At 48.1% G+C, this 22,337-nt stretch overlaps 1 protein-coding gene and 1 long non-coding RNA gene across 2 annotated transcripts in view; one reads left to right on the top strand and one right to left on the bottom strand.

The window, feature by feature from the left end:
- The window catches only part of LOC310904495, a 46,471-nt gene extending 33,597 nt beyond the window's left edge, over nucleotides 1-12,874 (bottom strand). Inside the window, exons 1-2 of the long non-coding RNA XR_014588399.1 lie at nucleotides 11,563-12,874; nucleotides 9,807-9,910 (exon numbers count right to left, since the gene is read on the bottom strand). This is a non-coding gene — a long non-coding RNA (uncharacterized lncRNA). The remainder of the gene's footprint in view (nucleotides 1-9,806; nucleotides 9,911-11,562) is intronic.
- Nucleotides 12,875-13,049: 175 nt separating this feature from the next.
- LOC310904491 (transcription cofactor HES-6-like) lies at nucleotides 13,050-14,795 on the top strand. Its single transcript, XM_083849314.1, is given in 4 exon segments — nucleotides 13,050-13,208; nucleotides 13,286-13,372; nucleotides 13,450-13,563; nucleotides 13,566-14,795. Coding segments are annotated over 4 exon segments (774 nt in total). The 5' UTR covers nucleotides 13,050-13,124; the 3' UTR covers nucleotides 14,055-14,795.
- Nucleotides 14,796-22,337: the final 7,542 nt, after the last annotated feature.

The following is a 22,337-nucleotide window of genomic DNA, read 5'->3' as shown; positions in this document are numbered from 1 at the left end:
AGCAAGAAGGGGATGCCTGCCAAAACGAGCCTGTACTGCAGCTCGCTCACTCAAAGCTGTCAGGCAAACACCACAAAACATCACCTGGGGAGCCAGGCTGACAAGGCGGCTGTGCACAAGGGAACAGGCCTGCTAACAGAATTACACAGCACGAGCAGCCCGGCTCAAGGGACACCTGAGTCCTGGCCCGGCTCCAGACCAGCTCTGGTCCCTTTGAGATGTGGGGACAGCTCTGCGTGGCTGGCCAGCACCCAGGGTTTCCTATAGGATTGTTAACATGGGGTACACAGCAAGGAGAAGTGACACAGCTGCTTCCATCCCCACCTGTCCCTGGTAGCACCCTCACACCACCTCTGTGCGGAGCTGTACCCAGGCTCGGGGGGCTGCCAGGTCACTCATCTCCACGCACTGCACCCTGAGGCAACAGCTGGAATAACTAGTAGCAGAGATACGAATAGCCAGCCATGCGCATCTGGAGCAATGGACACAAGGAGGACACTCAGACACTCCTCTTCCTAAGACAGGCTGGCAATTCCTTGGATCCCCTAGGGCACTGATCCACCAAGACCAGCACTATTTGCACTGACATATCCTCAAAAAAGCTGGAAATACGCCCTCACTTTGCAGGAGCAACAGGTTGGGGAAAGGACCAGGGAATATGGGGAATGCCTGAAGTCAGACGGAAGTGAGTATGTGCTGAATCGGCTTAGACAAAATAAACCAATAGGCACTAAAATGGGAGGGTCCCCTCACAGAGCCACGCAGCAGACAGAAACCTGCTGGAAGGACGGGAATGTGTTACTGGCAAATTAGCAGCTCTCTGTAAGATATGATCTGAACCAACCTGAAGCAGCCCCAGACAGATGCACCATCTGCTCAGGGCATTCCACAAGGACATCACGGTGTCAAAACCAGCAGACAGATCAAGGAGCGTTAATACAGAACATACCCCTGAGCCAGCCGGCAGGGAGAGATCACGGCAGCCCTTCAAAAGGGCAGTCTCAGGACCATGCCTCCTGCTCGAGCCAGACTGGAATTTATCAGTGACATAGTATACACAGAGGTGTGACTGCTGCTGTAATGCAATGGCTCTCTTGGAAGATGGAAAGGAATGGCAGGATGGACGTCAGACAGCAGCTGACAAATCATTCAACAAACGAGACGGCTGCCGCGAGACAGAAGATGAGGCATCCAATTTTAGTGTTGTAACAAAACAATCCAACAGTACAGGAGCCCCGATACAGGAGAAGGTTTCACAAGTATCGTTGGTATGCTTGCAAGCAAAGGATCACTCGGTCAGATGATAAGAGTAGCAATGAATTCACAGCACTCTTCTAAAGTTCACCTGCTTGGTGCGATCTCCAGAGAGCTCCCGAAAGATGCAAGATGTGGCTAACAGGACCACGTGGCTCACGAGAGGCCTGCAAATCTCCCGTCCTGGATGCAGTACAACCTTAAGATCCACTGTGCATCTCTGGAAGAGGCAGGTAACCTCTGCTCTTCTTTTCCTCTTGTCAGCTTCTGCAGCAAGAAATTCAGTTCTGAGACCTCGTGGACAGGCAGTGCAAGTCCTGTTCCCGGGCCCTTTGTGGCACACACAGCAAGGCGGGATGCTGGAGTACTGACTCCTCTACACCTCACCTCCCCGCATGCTGCATGGAGCACAGGGTTAGACCTTCAGTCTAAACTCCATGCACGAGGCTTAGCCCCACAGACTCTAGAGGATGCCACCCGGCAGAGATCCCTCTTCCCCTCACCTGTGCCCCATGGACCTGGCAGCACACATGACTCTCAGATACCCTCACTTCCTTCGGCTCTCTTGCCACCATCATTTTTCAGTTGTCTCAGGTCCAGCAGCAGAAGAGCAGCACACGCCTACTCTCCGCAAACCCAGCAAGCAGCGAGGGAAAACAAACCAGTTAATTTTCTCTCCTGCCCCTCAGCTCCTTGGTATGTTTGATGCACCAGCTCAGCTGTCAGTACTCCACGCTGTGGCAAAGGGGGGGAACAGAAGGAGTCACGTTACAAACCCAGCTTTCTTCCTGAAGGATTTTGAAAGGGGATGGACATTATTGGGGAAGATGAGGATTATCCCTCATTTCTTTACAGGAAGGCTCTATCAGTAACAACACTGGTAATAACCAAAAAAGAGGCAGCTCAGGACTCTGGCTGAACATGTTGCTTACATCTTACAAGTAAGATGTCTCAGTGTAAGTAAAACAAACAAACAAACACTGGAACCAACCAAAGGCTAATTAGAGCTGTACAGCATTTGCCAGAAAAGCCCCCTGCTGAGATACAGCTTATCCTGGCAAGGGCAGTTGTCTGTCTGTCCAGACAAATCGCATCCTGGCATAGCTCACGAACAGCTGATGGGCAAGAGGGCTCCTGGGGGCACCCCTTGCAGCGGCTCCCTGGGCCATCCATCCTCACCGGCACCCTGCAGGGAGAGGTGCCACTTCTTTTACTCCCAGAAGACAAGGCCACACTGTGAAAACTCATTTAGGCTCAAGGAATGCGACTCGCTAGAGAACAAGCCTCTTCTGGCAGCCTGGATTTTAAGAGCAAAATGTGAACGTTCTACAGGTCTTGCAGGAAAAGCTGGAGCACCCCCCGCTGCTCGCAGCGCTGCCAGGGGACACTCTGCTGCTCAGTGCCACTATCCGTTCAGCAGGGCTCAAACACACAGCATGTTCACGCTTGGCTTGTTCAGTTGACCTCATTCATATCTGAAAACAAGGCAGGCTTTGGGAACTTAGTGTATTTACTGTGTTCGAGGTGCATTTTAAAAGCTTGATTCCTGCTCCATTAAAATTGATTAACTTGGCAGAGAGTCTGTAAAAGACTTTATTTCGAGACATACCAAGAAATGAAGATGGTTAATGCAATTATGCTGACAGTAAAATGCTGAACTTAATTAAGATCTCAGCAATGATGACATATTTGTGATGATTAAGTTCAAGATCTGCAGATAAGAGAACAAAGGTAAATTTCTTGGTTCCCTGTACTCTCTTTTCTTACCTTCTCTCCTAAAGAAAAAAACTCACTACAAACCTCAGTCTCTTCCTCAGCCTGTCATTCCTTCCCAGGGATGTTCATAACCCCTAGCTAAATTTAACAAAGGATCAAGGATCATAAAAAAAAAAAAAAAAGAGGAAATCAAGTTCCTGTAAATTCAGTGAATATGGGCACCTGGGCTGAGGTGAGCAATCCTGCAAGAGGAATTCATCTTTTGCTTGGCTGCAGAGGAAGAATGCACGGATATGAAGGAGAGAGGATCCAACCGGATGACACAAAGCCATGGGGAACCAAGCTTCATCATTCCCAGAAAAGCTTGCCAGATGGCAAATGCGAAAGAAGACTTTCTCCTGGAGGCACACAGTACACCACAGATGACATTAAAGATAGCTTCATCTCTTTTGATGGCTACTTGTATTGCACAAGTGCTAAAGAGGCAGCTTGTTACTGCACACAGTGCTGCACACCCAGAACAAGAATCCTTCTGCTTCCACAGCAAACTTTCCCTTGCTTCTATTGCAAAACTAAAAGTGAGTTCCAACAACATTCCAGCCACCTTGCGCTGCTAGAACAGCTCCCTCCACTCACGCCCGTCTCCTGGCCAGGGGGCAAAAATGACTTCTTTCTACACCCTTCCCTTTATTAAAAAAAAAAAATAAAACAATAAAAAAAGAAAAAAAGAAAAAAAATCATACTGAAATCATACTACTCTAGTAAGCTGGAGCAGACAGCTTCCATCCAGACCTGGGTTACTGTGTCAAACAAAAAAATCCAGATATTTAGATCGAGAAGCTGTCCTTGAAAACCCTGACAACACACTGGTAGTCTTACCAGAATTAATAGAGTCATGGAAGCAATGGTTGAAAGGGACCTGTGAAGGTCCCTTATCTAAACCTCCTTGAAACAGGGCCATTGCCAGTGGTTGATCAGAAATGGTGTCACTTTGTCTAACTAAGCCTCAAAAACTACCAAGGATGGAGATTCCCTGATCTCCCTGGGAATCCTTTTCCAGTGCTGGACCACTCTCCCTTGTGAGAGGCAATTTCCTAATAGCTAATCTGAACCTTCCCAGCTGTGATGTGCAGCCACTGCCCCTTGTTTTACTATCTGCCACTAAGGACATAAGCCTGGCTCCACCAGCTTTGTAACTGCTCTTCCAGTCGCTGTAGGGCACTGCTCGATCGCCCTCAGCCTCCTGACCAAACAGAACAAGCCCACCTCCCTCAACCTCTCCACATACCCCCAGGTCCTCACCATGTTGGTAGTTCCCTACTGGGTCCCCTCCACATTCTCACAATCTTTTTCACCCTGGGGCCCCAGAACTGGACATTACTGCCCTTGCTGTGGGCACAAACCCAGAGCCCCGTCCGTAGGCTGGCAGTCAGCATTCCTGGAGCAGTCTGGCACTGGGTAGTCTTACACGGGTGACTTTTATCCAGCAGGACGACAGAAGAGGTGCTGAAGTGAAATACCAGACAGTCTAGAGGGAGAAAAGAACTTCTAATAATCTGTAGCAAAGCATAATATTATCACTGAGAATTACCCTGTCATCTGAGCAGCAATGAGCTGCTCAAACACAAAATAGGCAAGTGCGGGATGTCATCCCTGTTTGCACTGCTGCGCCGGGACAGCAATCTGCTACAAGTACCAAACCGTGCTTCTCCTGCCTGCCCCAGACACTTCCAGCACACCACGATGGAGCCCCTCTAGCCTTGGGGACCCTCAGGTAGTGGCTCAGTTTAGAAAAGGAAGAGGAAACTTTTATTTAGACCAGAAACTTTCAAGATCACTTCCTCCTTCATATGAAATCTGTGTAAATAACTTTATTGATACAACAAAGAGACAGACGTCACTGGAGTAAATCACTCAAGCACTCTCCCCATTCAGGCCTGAATACAAACATCATAAAGCTTTTTCCTAGGAAACACAAAATGAATAAAAACAGGCCTTGGTGTTGAGTCCAGATCCCCTCTCTTAACCACTAGCCTACAGGTCATGTTCCTCCTCCTTCCAAGCTCCTCCTGGGAGCTCAGCTCTTCTCTTCTATATAAACCCATAAGAAACAAATGACTATGTAAAATCAAAATAGTCAGACTAACTTTTCCTAGAAGACAAAATCCAAGAAAACACAAAGCGGTTTTGGCAAGATGACTGTGTGCAGGGAGATGCAGAAGGAACAGCATGCACTCGCGGTACCCACTGAACACAGCCCACATGACAGCCAAAGGGAACTTGGGGCAGTTTCTTCTGCCTATCCTTTGAAATACATTTACCACCAGAAGAGTTTCACTTAAAAACACCACACACTTTTGGCGGCATAGTGAATACTAAGGAGTATGTAAGTAACACGCTGATTGAGAAAATGCCTCTGGAAAACATGAGCACACGTCCATCTGACCCAGCTCCAGGGGGTGTAAAGCTGTCTGGGAGAGATGGAAGGAAGAAATGTGACAAACTGAGGGAGTTCAAGATGAGATGACATGCCCAGAACGAAGGCTGTAATCGCAGCCCCAGGTGGAAACAGTACTCATCTACAACTACCACAGTCAGCCCCTGCCCTCCTGGGCATACTGCTCCTCACCAGTCTTGGCAGCAGCAGGGCTGGCAGTGGAGCAGCAAGCACACGTCCTGCTCCAACAGGAAGGCCCTCATCTTGTAGAGCGTGGTGCCAGGCCAGCAGAGCTGCCAGTGGAGCAGCAAGCATATGTCCTGCTCCAACAGGAAGGCCCTCATCTTGCAGAGTGCGGTGCCAGGCCCAAGTGGCCCTCCTTCTTGCTCCACAAAGAGCAGCATCCCTGAGCACTGTCTCTCAGAGGATGCTATGACCTGTTGATCCTCTGCCCAGCAGACCCACGTTTGATTCCGCAAACCTTGGTCCAACCTTCCCAGTGGGCCACCCATGGCTGGCGGTGCCATCGCTCTGCAGTGGTCTCGTACTTCACCCCCTGCGCTGCAGGTCCCTGCCGTGCACTGGGCTGAGCTCTCCTTTCTTGTCGAGGTGAGGCCCAGGCTCTTTCTAGGCAGCGGCAGGAAGCAGGTTCAATCTGTGCCGTTTGCACTTCAAGCACCGACAGGTAGGGACTTGCACTTTTGCCCGTGGTTTCCATGATGAAAGTCCCTAGAGGATCTGTTTACATTGATATCTGGGGTCAAGCCTGAGGGTTGACTCCACTCAGCTTCGGCCTACCTCAGAGCTTGCACCAAAGCCACCCAACTCTGTCCTTCCTGATCCTCCAGATGAGCTCTTCAAGGAATCAGGCTTGTTTCTCCTTCTGGGCTTGTCTTTACTCGTAGGTGTTAGCGACAGGAAGCGAGCTCCACAGCAGCTCTACGTCAAGACCGGGCAGTTGTGGATTTGGTGTTAGCCAACTGCTCGAGCTTGTATCTTGCAGGTGAATGGTTTGATTCCAGGCATGCAGCGTGGAGGCGTGAGACTGACAGGTTGAATTCTTCTCAGATCCTGAAGTCTAGCGAACCCGGGCCAGAAAGCCTCCCAGAGCAAAGCTAAAGGAGGCACCAGAGAAGATGGCCAGCAAAGCAGGAACTGGAAGTGTCTTTGAAGCCAAGCTTTAGGGATTTCCCTGCTATGGCCTGAGACCACGTCCCTGACAAATTTTGTGGTATATGCCCACAAATGCTTGTATCTGCCTGACTATACAGTCTAATAATCACAAGTTGCTTGCTTCAAAGTTAGGAAGCCCATCACGGATACTCCCATAACTCCCTGTTCCGCCTTTCAGACCTTCCATATACATCTCCTCCACTTCTTATAAGCCAGTAGTATTTTACAGACTACCTGGAACAAGGGCCAGCTTTTGCATCTTCTCCAGCATGTGCTTCTTGTGACACAAATGAGCACAGGGATTCACCAGCCACAGTCCCAGAATTCTTGCTTCCCAACATCTTTCTCTTTCAAGTTCTTGTTACTCGCCAAATACTTACTCAGGTACAAGCAGCTTTTGAAGTGCCTAATCTACATTTCATTTTTATCCACAGACAGTTTAGGTAGCACAATTGTCGAAAGTGCTTGCTGGGATCCCTGTGGCTGACTACAAGCCATAGACCACAAATATCTATTACTGTGGGCATGTTCCAGGCTGTCCACAGAAGCTTCCAGGAAACACATTGATACAATTTGAGGCATCTCTTGCCATAGAGTCAAAAACAGGATTTATACAAAACATGAGCTACCAAAACGGGTACCAGGACTCTCAGGTAAAGGGTATTGATCTCTGTTTCTAAAATATTTCTCATTTTGGCTTAGAAGAGACCAGTGTTTATCAAAATTGACCATAAAATATACGCTATCATTCATTGCTAAAGAGATGCGTAATCTGCAATGTGAATGCACATCTGCAAGAGACTATGAAAGGAGACATTTTCTAGAGCATTTCACAAAACACACAGGGGCAAAGTTCAGAGCCTGATTATGTAGGTGTTAATCTGATAAAAATAAAACCTGTGTCCTGTCAACAAACTTGGAGTGTCATTGCCAGAGGTACAGACTGGGAGTAATCCTGGCCATGCACTGCACGTCAGAAACAATGTTCTGAAGGGCACACATTTAAAAAAGCTTTCAGTCTTAGGATTGTGTTTAAGGGCTTCAGCACTTTCTCTGAAGAAAAAGTAAATTAACCAGAATACCTGAAAGTCATTTAGGAACTGATGAAGATATCTTACAAAGGAGAACTGGTGATGTAAATATCACTGTTACAAAGATAGACTAACTTGCATGATGAAGTAAGCTCCCTAATTAGGATAACTTTCAAATACCAGGAATACTAGAGAAATCAAATACAAGAGGCTTCCCTAGAAATACCACAGAACTGCTCCCTCAAACACTGCAGGCAGACTTTTTTTTAACCTGACTAAAAACACTCCATACTTACTTTAGAAAATTTATTCTCGCTTCCCTGAAATAACTTCCACAAATACAATTAGATCGATCAATCAATGGTCTATTTAATCTCAAATGACATGGGATCCTGCCATTGTCGCTGACAACAGACCACAGTCTCAATGGTAAAGGTTCAAGCTGTTTGCAATGTTGTATGTTGTATGACTTCTCTCTACTGGAGCCCAATAGGTTGAGGGGAAAGAATGTCAACATAATAAAAGTGTCTGCTAAAATCTTTCAAAGCCAGACTTTGATCTGTATTTAGGACTATCAAATATCTGAAAAGAACTGGTGAAGGTGAGCTGTCACCAGCAAACCAGTGCTTAATGCTCAAGGATAACCTGAGATGGAAAGTCTCTTGGTAGAAAAGGAGTCCTGTCCCAATGGACTTAAAGATACAACCAAGATAGAGCTGAGGCAAAATAATGATGAACTTGAGGTCCTGGGAATGGTTACCATTTAATGAAAACAAAGTTGTGCCTATTTGTGGGCAAGAAGACAACACTACCACAGAAAAATAATTCATGGGCATGGGAAGCCATTACCCAAACGAGCCAGACACCAAAGAATGGGCAGGCACCCTTTCTCCTGGTCCCACCAGAGCCCACTGGCACAGAAGGCTTTGGTCAGTGGAGCCTCACTGCACAGCACCAACCCAAGCCAGCAGAAAGAGGCTCCATTGTCCTCACTACTTGCTCACTACAGCCCCCATCCACGTGTTGTATCTGAGCATCAGAAATAGCTTTGCAGTGGCAGAAACCAGGGCACATCCTCACAGTCAAAGGGGAATCCCAGTTTTCTCAGGGAGTGAATGTAGTCTTGGGGCTCTTTTGTGAGTGGACATAAGCCCCTTTTGAATGTTACTCATTAATGGTGTTGCTGGCACGAGCCTTTCTTCTGTGCCCCAGCAAGGAACGTGAGCATTGTGCCAAGTCTGATGATAAACCACAAGGGACAGGAAAAGCCTTAGAGTTTTTCAAAGGGGCAACAGATCCTCAGTGCTCAAGGCAGCAAACATGATTTGCAGCGGCAAACAGATTTGAGTCCAAGAGAAGCTCAGCAAAGACTGATATTTAAGCAGATTTTCCTCTTAGGGATTTTCTTCTTTTTAATAGCAGAGAAATCAATAGCAGTAGAGGGAACTACAATCAATTTGATGGGGAATGCTGCAACCCTCTCTGTACAGCTTTCCTCATTAACTTCATTTATTACCTATAACCCATAGCTCTTCCAGATCCAGCATGCTCCCCTGGTCCTTGGTTCTGCGAGATGGACTAATTTTCATCAGAGACTAGGCAAGAGACTAATTAAAAGTACGCATTTAATTTGTGAAGGGACTCTGGGGAGATGAGGAGGGAGAAGATAGCTCTTTGCTTGCTCTGCCACCTAAACAGTTTGTATTTGTAAAAGTAAATCGGATGACAGCAAACTGATGCCTAAGGAGCAATTCACTCATTAACCTAACATCCACCACAGTTTACACCCACCACCATTTATATGCACCATTAATATTTATAAGGATGACGTGTCTCTTTGACAAGAACTTTTTTTGTCTCCAACGACAACAGATGTTACACCATTTATGAAAGAAACTACTCAAGCATTTCCAAAGGATCCTGTCCATGCTCATCATGTCTTTATCCTGTGCTCTGATTATACTATTCACAGAGAGTCTGGACAACCTACTGAAAGTTCAGATCATGTCGGTCTCGAGCCCTAGGATATGGATGGCAGCACATTTGCCTACAGAGTCATCAGAACTTCTCGAGTTGCATTACATCTCTGTGGATGTTCTTTGGGGAGCTGGAGCGCTTTTAAATGCAACTGATAGCTCAAGTGTGCAAGACATTACATGGCAGACTCTCCCACCCCACAAGGATTTACCACTTACCCCTGGGTCTCTAAAACACGCAGCAAACAGCCAAGGCTGCAGGATTGTCTTCGACAGTTGTCTTAGCCACTGCCGCCGCAGCTACATTAGTGACCGCATATGATCTGCAAGGAATTAAGAACTGTTATTATATGCTACATTGTAGCGCTCTACATACAGACTTGCCGGAAAACACATTCTGCAAAGCTCTGATCCCATTTATCTCTGCGTAAACGTGCTGCTCCTTGGCTAAACTATAATTTACATCAAATGTGGGAGGCGCAGCCTCTGGCAGGACACAGATCCCACTTTAGCAAAAGTTAAACTCTCACCCTCCACACAGGAGAAGCACACACACCTCACCACCAGCAGACAGCAGTATGGTTTTAACCTGTAAAGAACTGCATGGCTATGTCGAGGGGCTTCTGAAATCTCCTTCAGGAACCACAATGCACAGGCAAGCACTGAGGTATTACACAAGGTATCTAAGGTACATTTTCTTTTACTAGATTGCAGTTGACACTTACATTAAAATGCATGAGGTTATCACGAATCGCTTCACCTGATGTGATGGAGCTCGTTTCAAGTGGCACAAAAATGTCATATTACCCCTGTGGGCTAAAGCAGATAGCCCGCAGTGACTTCTTCCTCAAAATGGCAGGTCTTGTAGTGCCCTGATATTTATGGCACATACATTTTTAATGTACAGCACAAATGGCTCCAGCATTTGTCAACTCATCTGACCTGCAGCTTTTCAAAGAAAATATAAAAAGACATGCTCCACAGCAAGAGCTGGCCATGTGTAAAATGCGTGGCCATCAGTAGCCACCAAGTCAGAAAACAAATAGGAAGTTATATGGTCTCTGGCCATTCTTGGCCAAGCTCTGCTAGCAGACCACCACCTTCAGTGCACTTCAGGCTAGATCCTAAAATTACAAACAGGTGAGACAAATCTCAAGGTGAATTCAGGAGCTCCTTCAATTCCTGCTTCCTTAGTTAGACAGCACAGCATCTCTAAGTTAGCTCTGAATCATACCTGATACAAACAATTGTGGTTAAGAGACCTGACAGATCTGGGGACTGCGTCTTCAGCCACAACAGCGCAATGTTGCTTGTGTAAATCAGCAGAATTCACAACAGTGTAAAACCCACTGTGTGTGTCTCTGATTACATATACCTGGGCATGCCGAGTTTTCTTTGAAGGGAAAACAAGCTCACAGACTCTTTTGGAGTTCATCTATTACCACATGACTATATACATTCAGTGTGTTACTACACATTTTATAAAAGCGTGCCTGTGTTTTTGTATGTTTTTATGTGTGTCTGCTGATGTCACATGCCCAGTTTTGGCTCAAAATAAAGACAGTTCTGTCAAAATTGACACCCATTACTTCACTGTAGTTTGCATCCATACAACTGTCTTTTTTTCTTACACTTACTTACGAATAGACTGGACACAAATTGCAGGCACAGGTGTCTCTACTTGTTCAAAGACCAAACTGCCATGCACCTGGCCCGGCCTAAGCAACACCTGTGCTTAGTCTGCATTAATCGTATCAACAAAAAGGATCAGTCCATTTCAGCCTCACGTTACGTGGTGCATCGAGCTCATCCGATCCGGCAGGACAGAGTTAGCCAGGCCTTCCCGGATACCATCCAATTTTGTTCCTGCCTAGTGCAATGAAAAGCGTCACCTAGAGAGCGAGCTCTTTGCCAAAATCCAAATAACCACCTCTTTAAAATAGAGTGACAAGAAAGAGAAACATAACAGAAGTACCTTTCCGAACATGAGATCTGCCAGCTGTGACACAGAGTGGTTGAAGCTCGGCTCTCCAGCCGAGACGTGCCATGTGCCAGCTTTATCTCTGACGCGCTCCTCTGCTGCGGCCGTGAGGGGACGGTACCAAACATCTCTATCCCAGTTTCCTTTTGTCAAGCAGGCATTAGCGTACCGCAGGCACGGGCGTTTATACAGCGCTTCGAAGACGAAAAGCGGCATTAAGTCATGGCGGAGCTGACTGGGAGCGACCGCGGCCTTCCCTCCTCAGAGAGCGTGGCGTTACCCAGCGGGACAGGCACCCGTCTGCGGCTCAACAGGAGGTGACAGGGGCCCGTACCAGGCGGGGAACACGCAGCACCTCGCCAGGAGCAGGGGAAAGCTCAGGCCGGTGGCCGCAGCCGCGCAGACCACAGAGCAAGGCCCTGGCGCGTGGGTCACGCACCCCGCGGACGCTCTGCCTAAACCCCTCCCGGGGGTGCGCAGCCCACCCGCCCCCAGCTTCTCCGGTGGCACTCGGAGAGCAGCAGGAAGGGCTCCCCAGCGCCAGAGCCGGGCTCGGCCCGCCGGGGCTCCTGGCGGAGAGACGGGCGCGGAGCGGTGCCAGGAGCGGTGCCGGGCACGCACAGGGAGCCGGGCGGGAGGGGGCGCGGCGCTGCCCGCCCGAGCAGGGGCTGCGTCTCGCCCTCCCCGGGCCGGGAGGATGGGGCCCGCATTAGCGAGGAGAATAAAAGGAGGGGAACAAAGGAGCGGGGGCGAACACCTGTCGCTCTCCTCGGGGACGAGCCCCGATGCTTTTATTTGGTGCCGTCTGTCGGGGGAACTGCAGCTGCCGACTGTCAGCGGCGTCAAGTTACCGCACAAAGCCGCCCGAGGCCTCGGCACGGCGGGGCTAGGGGGGCCGGGGAGGGCCGGGGGGGTCCCCGCTGCCGGCCCCGGGCCGGGTCAGCACCAAGGGGCCGGCCCCAGGCAGCGCCGCCCGCGGGGTGTGCTCCCTGAAGGTGACCGGCGTGCCCCAGCGCCGCGAGCCTCCGCGGCGGCAGCTACCGGCACGAGCAAGCGCCCCAAATAATAAATAAAAAAAAATAAATCCGAAATAAATAAATAAAAATCCCAAATAATTAAAAAAATATCCCAAATAATTTAAAAAATCCCAAATAATTAAAAAGCCCAAATAACGAAGAACGCCCAGATAATAAAAAAGTCCCCAATAATAATAATAAAATCATAAATAACAACAATAAATAATTGAAAGTAAATAAACAAACAAGCGGGTCGCCCCCGCCGCCTCCGCACCCCGCTCGCCGCCCCCGGCCCCCCCCCCCCCCCCCCCCCCCCCGCAGCACCCGGGCGCGCCCCCTCCCGCCCCCCCGCGCCCCGCCCGCCCCGCCGCAGACAAAGCGGCCCGTTCCTATTGGCCCGTTCGCCCCACGCTCGGGCGGCCGTCCGCGCGTCGCGGCCAATGGGCTCATTGAGATGCAAATGAGCGGGTATAAGGCGGGCGGCGCGGCGCGGGGCGGGGGCCGGAGCGGAGCGCGGCGGGCAGGCGGGGTCCGGCCGCCATGGCGCCCGCGGGCAGGGGCCGCCCGCCGCGGGGGGACGGCGGCGGCGACGGCGGCGCGGGGGGGGCCCGGCCCGACAGGAGGGTGAGCGGAGGGGCCGCGGAGGGCGGACGGGGGGGGAAGGAGGGAGGCGGGCGGCTGACGGCGCCGTGTTCCCGCAGACGAGGAAGCCGCTGGTGGAGAAGAAGCGCCGGGCGCGGATCAACGAGAGCCTGCGGGAGCTGCGGCTGCTGCTGGCCGACGCCGAGGTGAGGCGGCGGGGCCGGGGGGCCGGGGGGCGGCGGGGGTCGGGGCCGCGCTGACGGCCTCGGCGCCCCCGGGGCAGTTGCAGGCGAAGCTGGAGAACGCGGAGGTGCTGGAGCTGACGGTGCGGCGGGTGCAGGCCGTGCTGGAGCGCCGCTCCCTCGGTGAGTGCCGGGACCGGGGGGGGGCGGCGGCGGGGCCGGGCGCTGGCGTCGCCTCACGCCGGCCCCTCTCTGTCTCCCCCGGGCCGCAGAGGGCGGGCGGCTGCACCGCGAGGCCAGCGAGCGCTTCGCCGCCGGCTACATCCAGTGCATGCACGAGGTGCACACCTTCGTCTCCAGCTGCCCCGGCATCGACGCCACCACGGCGGCCGAGCTGCTCAACCACCTGCTGGAGTCCATGCCCCTCAACGAGGGCGGCTTCCAGGACTTGATCGCGGACGTTTTGGCCGAGCCCTCTCTCGGCCCCTGGCCCGGCGGCGAGGCGAGGGGTCCGGCGGCCGAGGCCTCGCCGGGCCTGGTGCTCCCTGCCTCGGCGCCCTCGCCGTCCCCCAGCGAAGAGACCTGCTCTGACTCAGACGAGGCAGAGGCTGAGCTAGGCCAGACCTCTGCTGATGGACTGGATGCCTCCCGGACGCGCAGCGCGCCATCGCCCAGCTTACCCAAATCCATGTGGAGACCCTGGTAACGGAGCGGCGCGCCCAGGAGTCGACACGGACCTACCTAGCGAGGAGAGCGGCCGGGCGCTGCATGCCCTGTGGGTGTCAGACCTGCGTGTCTGGCGCTGCTGCGTCCTGGGACTGCATAAATGGCACTCTGACGCTGTCACCCCCCTGACAGGCTAATAGCAAAACACGTTAACATTTCATCTGTGTGTATGTTGCGTGTGTGTGTGGTGTTTTGTAATTTGGGGGTTGGTTTTTTTTATGAGAGTGTGGGGATGGGCTGGGGGAGGAGGGGGGCTGGTTTTTTAGTAGCAAAGCTCTTTGGTGGATGCACACCAGTTATCTGATAACCCTGTCTCATGCTTTTGGCCCTTATAAGTGGCCCAAATCTCACTACCTTTTTCTCTTAAGAAAAAGCCCTTGTGCATTTTAAATCTTGATGGGTAAATCCATGAGAAGTTCAGTCTGCATGCACGGTTTTAAGTGTTCTAGTGATAGCAAAGATCCCTGAAAGGGGTTGGTGTGGTTAGCATCTATATGTGGTAGCGGTCTGAAGTCTCACCTTCAGTGAAGGAAGAGAGAACTAGAAACCTGTTGGAGTTAGGCGAACATCTAAAATATTGGTGGCAGGGTGCCTTTTAGAAATGAGTGTCTTTATGCACACTTTGCTTTTAGCACATCTGAGTTTATTGTGACTTTATGTATATTAGGGTGTCAAATGTTTTTTATTTTAATCTTTAATAAAAAACTAAATTCACAACTGATTTGATGTATTTTGCAGTGTGATACACTTTAACCAGTTCAGAAACTTGAACACAGTGCCCTATTGTTAACTACTAACAACAGTATGACTATTTTGGAACAATGCTGGTAATTAAGCACTTAATTCATGTACTAAGCATTGTTAGGCTCAAGTCTTGGAATTCAAATGTTTCTTTTAAGAGTAGCAGACACTTAAGTTACTGCAGTGAGCAGCATAGTAGGGGTGTAGGGTTATCTCATGCCCCAGGCTCCCAGGGCATGTGGACACCAGGCTTGCTTCTCCTCTCCCTGGAGGAGGGGGTGGTCAAACAGCTGCAGTCCACCTTCAGTGGCACTGGACAAAGCTTCTCCTGATCTACCTCCTGGTGGAGTTTTGTCTTGTGGTTTTGTTCTTGAATGCAAAGGTGATTAGAGCATGCAGTGGGCTTGAAGTATTTCTGAAGAGAGAAAACATTTTAAGGGGGCTAAACTTCATCCCTCCTGTACATGAGATTTGTCATACCTAGTGTTCCTACTTCTGAGAGATACCAAGTTATTTATACTGGGGAATTACCTTTCAGAGTTGCCATTGTAAAGAAAGAAACAAAAACAATTGTGAAGTTATTTAATACATGGAAGTTCCCAAACACAGAACAAGCAAGAAAGGAAGCAACCTAACTACCAGGGGACTAGACCTGTAACTTTCTTTTGTTAATAACCCTATGGAATAATAAAAATGGAAACTAAGATACCAGTAGGCCTCCTTTGTAATTTATTTAAAGTTACCTGAGGTGGGGGTTCTTATTCAAAGATTGCCATCAGATTGGTTTAGCACAAAAGCCTCCCTGCTTTTCCCCAATTTCCCTTTGAACTGAGGGCAAAAACCAGCTTAACAGGAGGAGGTAGTGAGAGCTGCCGTAATGACCTTTCTGCTTTAGGGAGGAAGGGGAGGTCAGTATTTTGAAGTGTAAATGAGGGAGGAACCTGGGACACTTGCACTAAAAGTAACACCCTACACTCAAGCTGACCTCTTGGACTCACCCTGCACCTCTCTAGCTCCAGTGCAATGTCACTTTTTTTTTTTAAGCAAAGCTGCTGCCCCAGGGTGTTAGTGTTTGATACTTCATTCTTTGCTTCTGCTCAACTAGCCCAGGTAATACCCCCCCAGTAACATGGTACACATGCTACGTGACCCTGCTATGCCAAGACAGTCCCTTTTAGTATTTAGCAAACAGCCCTTTGGTCAGGTGCTCTCCTAGGGGAGGCAGAGCCACAGCCCCTTCCTGTAACACACAGGCAGCAGCAGCTGCTGAGGGCCAGGCAGCCTGCAGAGCTGGGCAGCTCCTGGTGGAGCACAGGACCAGAGGTGGTGCACAGCCACACACAGCCCAGCCCGTGGTTCTTTCAGAACAGCGAGCACAGGGCTGCAGCCCCTCACCTGAGCTCACTTAAGGTTGAAGTCCTAAGGTTTGACATCCAGGGCTGCTCCTGGGCTGGCTGCAGCTGCTGCAGGAACACTAGAGACAGCGAGGCTCAGCTTCATTTCCATGAGATGAAAGGCGGCCGGGTTAGGGCTCTTCTGCAACGCTGCTGTGAGAGCAAGTGCAAATCCTGACACTTTGGTGACAGAAACACAGCTGAGAGTCAACATAGAAGTGCCAGCTTTGGTTCAGCAGTGGATTTTGGGGGCTGGCAGCAGTTACCACTGTTAAGCAGCTTTGCAGACCTGTGAGGACCCTTCGTAGCTGAAGCCAGCCTTACACATTTACCTGTTCCCTTTCTGCTTCCTTTAAAAATCTGAAGCGCCGTTGCCCTTCCCAGAGGGAAGCCACAGGTGAGGCCCACAAAGTGCTCCCTGCACACTTACACCACGACAGGACTGGAAAACCAGGCACATCCTGCTACCTACGCTGCTGCAGAAGGAAACCCACAGGAGCTCCAAGCTCGCTGCAGCCTCCTGGCCAGCCGCTTTCCAAAGGCCACGATGGTGAGGAAGAGCCAGGGCAGAAGGGTGGCAGGACTTTCTCAAGCCTGTGGTGGTTGAAAAGAAAAAGCTGGGTCAAAGTGCTACTATTACAGTTTTTTTAAAAAGCATCAAAAGCATTTCTAGGATGTGTTAGCAATAAGGCTTTTTTGTTTTTAAATCCACAAATTAGGTTCACAGAATGTTTACATCCTCTGATTAGGTGTTGCTGGATTTCTCCATTTGCATTTCTGTACCTTACTGCAAAGGTGTCAAATCTGACACTTCCCTGACAAAGGCAGGAAGAGGTGAGCTTTTTAGGGGCGGGACTGGGGAAGAGGGAGGGAAAGGAAGGTTTCCAGCAGCTCTGATGAAAAAACAGTGAACCCTTTCAAAGTCCTTCTTTACAGAAAGGACTGCCTTTACTCTTTTCCATTCCAAAGCAATATGAACAGACGGTCTGATCTGACAGTGCACTGCATTGTAAAAGGAGAGAGGAACAGCACACAAACAGAGGGACTTTCGTTTGATATGCAGTTGAAGAATAATTGAAAGGAGGACTCATCTTCCCCTCTCTTCGCATGTCAGTCACCCACACCTGCTGCAGGGGAGCAGCACTCCTTGCTAGACCAGGTCAGCTGGGAAGACTTCTGTTCAAAACTTCTCCTAAGCTGCTGGCAACACAGCACAGATCTTTGTCAGAGCCTCCAGCCAGGGGCAAGATCAGGCTTTCAGATTCTCCAAATCAAGTGACATCTTTTGTCACCCACTAGCAAATATCATGTAGTTCTCTGCAGTGTCTTTCACCTCCAAAGAAGTAAATCTTTCAACCTCTATTCCAACAGAAGGCTGAAACAGAAAAGACGACAAAAACAGAAAACAGAAGAAAATTAAAAAAAATCACTCCAGAACTCAGCAGCAAGGTTAGGGGAGGAGGCCAACTTCCATACGGATATCTACAGAGGGAAATTTCTGCTAAGCAGACAATTCATTCCTGCCTGCAACACTGGCAGCTTATGTTTATTACCATCCAAGGTACTGTCATTAGTAAAGTGCTATTGAAACAAACCACAGAAAAGGGGGATTTATTTCTGAGATACGTGCTGGGATTAGTGTTGGTTAATCCTCGCATCCAGAGCCTTGCCATGTTATGGTAAGCTCTCCACCGATAACATCCCCAAGGGGCCATCCAATCTTGACATCTCCAGCTGCTGGAGCCCAGTTTTAGGATTCTCCAGTTTATGGACCCACCTCCAAGCATCAGCAACGTGCACATGAGCGCACACAGCAGCAGTTCTCCAGCCCTACTTCTCCTCCCCACGAGGATGTGGGTGCAGATACTTAGGTTTTACAAATCCAGCGTTTAGCTTTTGGAGCACACCAAGACTTTTGCCTGAGCAGTTCTTCCTTCTATCCACTGAAGAGGACGACTGGGCCAAACAGCACGTCCCCTGCTGAGCTTCCCCCACCAGCCACAGCTTGGGACCACTGAAACACACAAGATGGTATGGATGAGACCCAGGAGAACATCCTCTTGGTTTGCATCCACAGATGGATGCAAAGGTTTGAACAAGGTCATGCAGGAAGTGCTTGAGACACCTCAAGGATCAAACAATCCACCAACCCAGCTGGCTGAACCAAAAGCCTATCCTTCTTCCACTTCCTAAGACATATTTTCATTTTGTTGCATGAGATCCCTGGTTCAAAGCTCTTTTTTATGCACTCTCATACAGATACCCTGAGCCCACAGTAATCTAAATGGGTAGGGTCACTAAATAGTGTGCTTCAAGCCTGTAAGGCTTCTACATGAGCTAAGAGAAAGAAAAAGGGGGAAAAAAGCCAGTCTGTCTCCTTCCACGGGATTTTTAGCTGCATAAGGAATATAAATGTTTCTTCATTATTGTTTTCAGCAATTGTAATCCTTATTTCTGCATTTTAAGAAAGTTAAAAATATATCAAATCTGGTGCAGAAAACATTCAAGCATGAAAATACACCTTACAGTAGGAAGCTTTAAGCTTAATTTAGTTAAGCAAGCTGATGATTGATGGTGATTTGATTGGTCACACTGCATACGTTGTATGTTACACTACTCTCCTTCCAGCTGAGTAAGTCATGGGTTCAAAAGGCCTTTTAATCCAGTAGAGTCGAGTCTTAAATGCCAAGTGCTAGATAGTGGATTCAAACTGTTTGAAATGAGAAAGTAAAAGATTGAAGTCAGACACTGGAAAAGCCACAAATTCCCTTTTTCACTATGTCATCAAGTCAAGATGAGACAGTATCCTTCCAGAAACAAACACTTTTTTTTTTTTTAAGAACACAAGACTTAGTAAAACTACAACATACTGACAATTAGATTAGATGATCCCTTCTGGCCTTAGATTTCTTAAGTATAAAACTACTTCACTTTGTGAGTCTTTTAGTTTTTACATTGATCTCAGACTAAAATTAGAGTCTGAAAGTACACTGAGTAGGTTTTAGTCCCCCCCCGCCCCCCCAATCTGGGAAAGTGCAGACCTAGGGCACCCTGAAGCATACTTTTGCAGACAGCTTCAGAAATTGCCCAAAGTGAATTACCCTCAGGTGAACTCTGCAAAAGCATAGAGCATTTAGGTACAAAGTAAAGCAGCTGAATTTGAAATCACCAAAGACACAAACCTTAAAAACATCCTTAAAAGATGTGCTCATCGAGAAGAAAAGGAAGTTACTGGGCATCGCTTGGAGTTTGCATATCCACTCAGATATGTGCTTCAGAAAGGACTTCATCTTCTAGTGGCCTTCTTTGTATTCATTGTATTTGTCCACTTGGACTATCCGTGAATGAGAGGCACACTAGCAAAACTTTGGCATTTCATTCTCACTACGCTGACATTGCCAGAACCAACATGGGCTGCAGAGGGTCACTACAAAATTCCTTCTACTGTCACCCTGCAAGTCTTCACAATTGGCATTCCACACATGGAAAAGGGGAAACAAACTCATGAGACACATTGTCAGCCCCATAACTTTCCCACCAATGCAGAGGGGTTGTTCACAGCACCGAAATGTTTTTTTCAGGCCTCAGTGATGCAAGTTCTAGCCAACTTGCCTCCTTTTGGGTCAGCAAGCACTAGCTGGTGTTTACTACCAGCTTTGTGCAATTAAGACACCTTTGTGTGTCTTCTTGAGCTGAACTGGCCAACTCAATTGAAATACCCCTTAAAATTCATATTCCAAATTCTCCTATGACTAAAATAAGAGACTCATTGGTATTAGGTGAACTACTACAGTTTAGCATAAATAGCAAGTGTTGATATACCTAGGTCGAATGACAGAGGTACATGCTCTATCTTCTTGCTTTATTTGCTCACTCAGACAGGTTTATTAAGTCCTATCCAGCTCTGAACACTTCAAAGAAATTATCCTTGGCCAGCCTGGCCATGACCACTCTGAGTCAGCAGCACACATGCATGTAAAATTAATAGATGTAAGTGACATAGACCATATGGGAAATGAAATATGCAATCAAACAAAGAGAATCAGTGTAGTGTAAAATAGGTAGACCAAGAAAGAAAAGTTACATGCAGTCAAGCATGAAAGGTCTTGTTGGTTTGCTTTTGTCGTTTTCTGTTTTTCCCTCTTCTACTCACAAATAGCATACTTTGAAGCAAATTGGGAAATTTGGGGTCTGCCTACTTGGGGAAAATGGGTCCCCAGAGTGCTGGCAATACTAAGGAGGTTCTCAAGTATTATCTCTTTCCTTGAATAAACTAGATGCTACTCCAAGTACTTCTAAGTCTTCTGTACACAAACAGGTGGGCTCTTTGGTCTAGTAATCCTCCAGCAAGTTACCTTCACAATACGGCATATACAGACAGTCACCACGTTGAATCATCAGCAAGAAATAGATCCTTGCTGCAAGAAACCAGCAATGCTTGGCCAAGCAAGAACTAAAGGAGTTAGGTGTGGATCCCATTTCATATCACCATTTCAGGGAAAAACTTCGATTTGCAGGGAAAACTCCAGCTAACTTGTTGCCTTCACCTTTCCTTCAATAATTGTTGATGAGAAACCAAAAGAAGTGTTACTCTGAGTACATTTCCTCCAGAAATGCAGGAGAACCTTACAGTGTAATGGGGAAGACATCTCTCTGGCCCAAACTGGAAGATTTGGTGATCTGGTCCCTTCTGTAGCTGAAGAACAGCAGTGTTCAGTCTCCCTCGGTTTCCTATTGGAATCCCACAAACTGGCAGAGAAATCAGTAATGCTGGAGCACAGCAGGGGAGCCTACCTGGTGCCACTGCTTTGTTTTCTGTAGTATTTGTAACCATAGCATCTGAGCAGCAAGAAATAAACATGCAACACCAAGAACGGAAGTGCTTCTACTTCCCCTGTCCTTCCCTTGAAGCAAACACTTTACATGTTTTGTACTTACTGTTCTTGTTTTTAAGGAACATCAGTATTAAGAAACTATCTAGACAGTTAGTTTATACGTTGCTCTAAATAAAAACTACAGATGGATTCATCAAATGACTCAAATATCTATTTAGGTTTTGGTTCTCGAAATCACCAAAATCAGAAGTGTTTGGAGACAAAACTTTGATTTGACTTAGTTTTTAAATGTTATTTCAGAGTTCAGGCCTGTACTTGGACTCTGACCATTCTGGCATTTGGGAATTTAGTTTACCAGAGAACCCAGGTGAACACAGCCCTTCCTGGGGCTTGGTGCCGTAGCTTCTTTTGCTAAGTGCTCTTACCCTCACTTTTCTCCCCATTCCTTCTCCCCCTTTCGGCACGCACCCCCCCCCCTTCTTTTTGTCTAGACATTGTGCAATTTCAACCTTCCCTGTTTTGGCTACCTTCTCATTTGTTATGGACATAGCCCATGGAGGTGCACAGATTTAACCCCTTTGCCTACCTTTTGTGTCTGTATTTTAACACTCCCTGTTTCCATTCAATTTAACTGGTTTTTAAGGTCCAAGTTTCCACAATGTCGGAGACATTCATCTCCATCTTTTTCCTCAAATTCTGACAAATAATCATTATGTCTCTCCTGAAGGAAGATAAATGGTGTTTTGCTGTTGATAAAACTATTTTTAAAAAGGTGGTGTTAAGTGATTTCAAAGAAGAGGCAGTGCCCTTTGGACCTGTGTCATTATCCTCTTCCTTCAATTCTTTCAAGAAAGTCACAAACCGGAGTGCAGCAACCCAAATGTTTCCAGAGCAACAAACTGTCAGGTTCTATATATAGCCCAAGTGTCACAGTTCAATCCTCATCTTATCTAAGAGCCTTAGAGGTATGACAACACAATGCTTGGAAAGTTGTGGATACATTTAATAAAGCAGTTTACTCACAGTAAGTCTTGGAATCAGCTTCAAGTAACTATTGCATGCACTGATGATTCCATGAAGTCAGGGAAGGCTGTAAGCATCCGTACTCCTGGAGAACAAAATTTTTTTTTCCTTTCTCCTACATCCCCCTCTCAAGCCAAAAAAACACATTTTATACCCAAAAGTTTTTAAAGTCCTCTTCGGAAATACTTGAATAAGCAAGTTAGACTGTGCAAGTCAACTAGGTGATAAGAGGAGTCTATAAATAGAGATGGTATTTACAACACATTAGGA

Source organism: Anser anser (genome assembly GCF_964211835.1).
Source record: "Anser anser genome assembly, chromosome: 9".
Classification (NCBI taxonomy): Eukaryota; Metazoa; Chordata; class Aves; order Anseriformes; family Anatidae; genus Anser; species Anser anser.
Note: the sequence above shows the minus strand (reverse complement) of the source record. Positions and strands in the feature narration are given on the sequence as shown.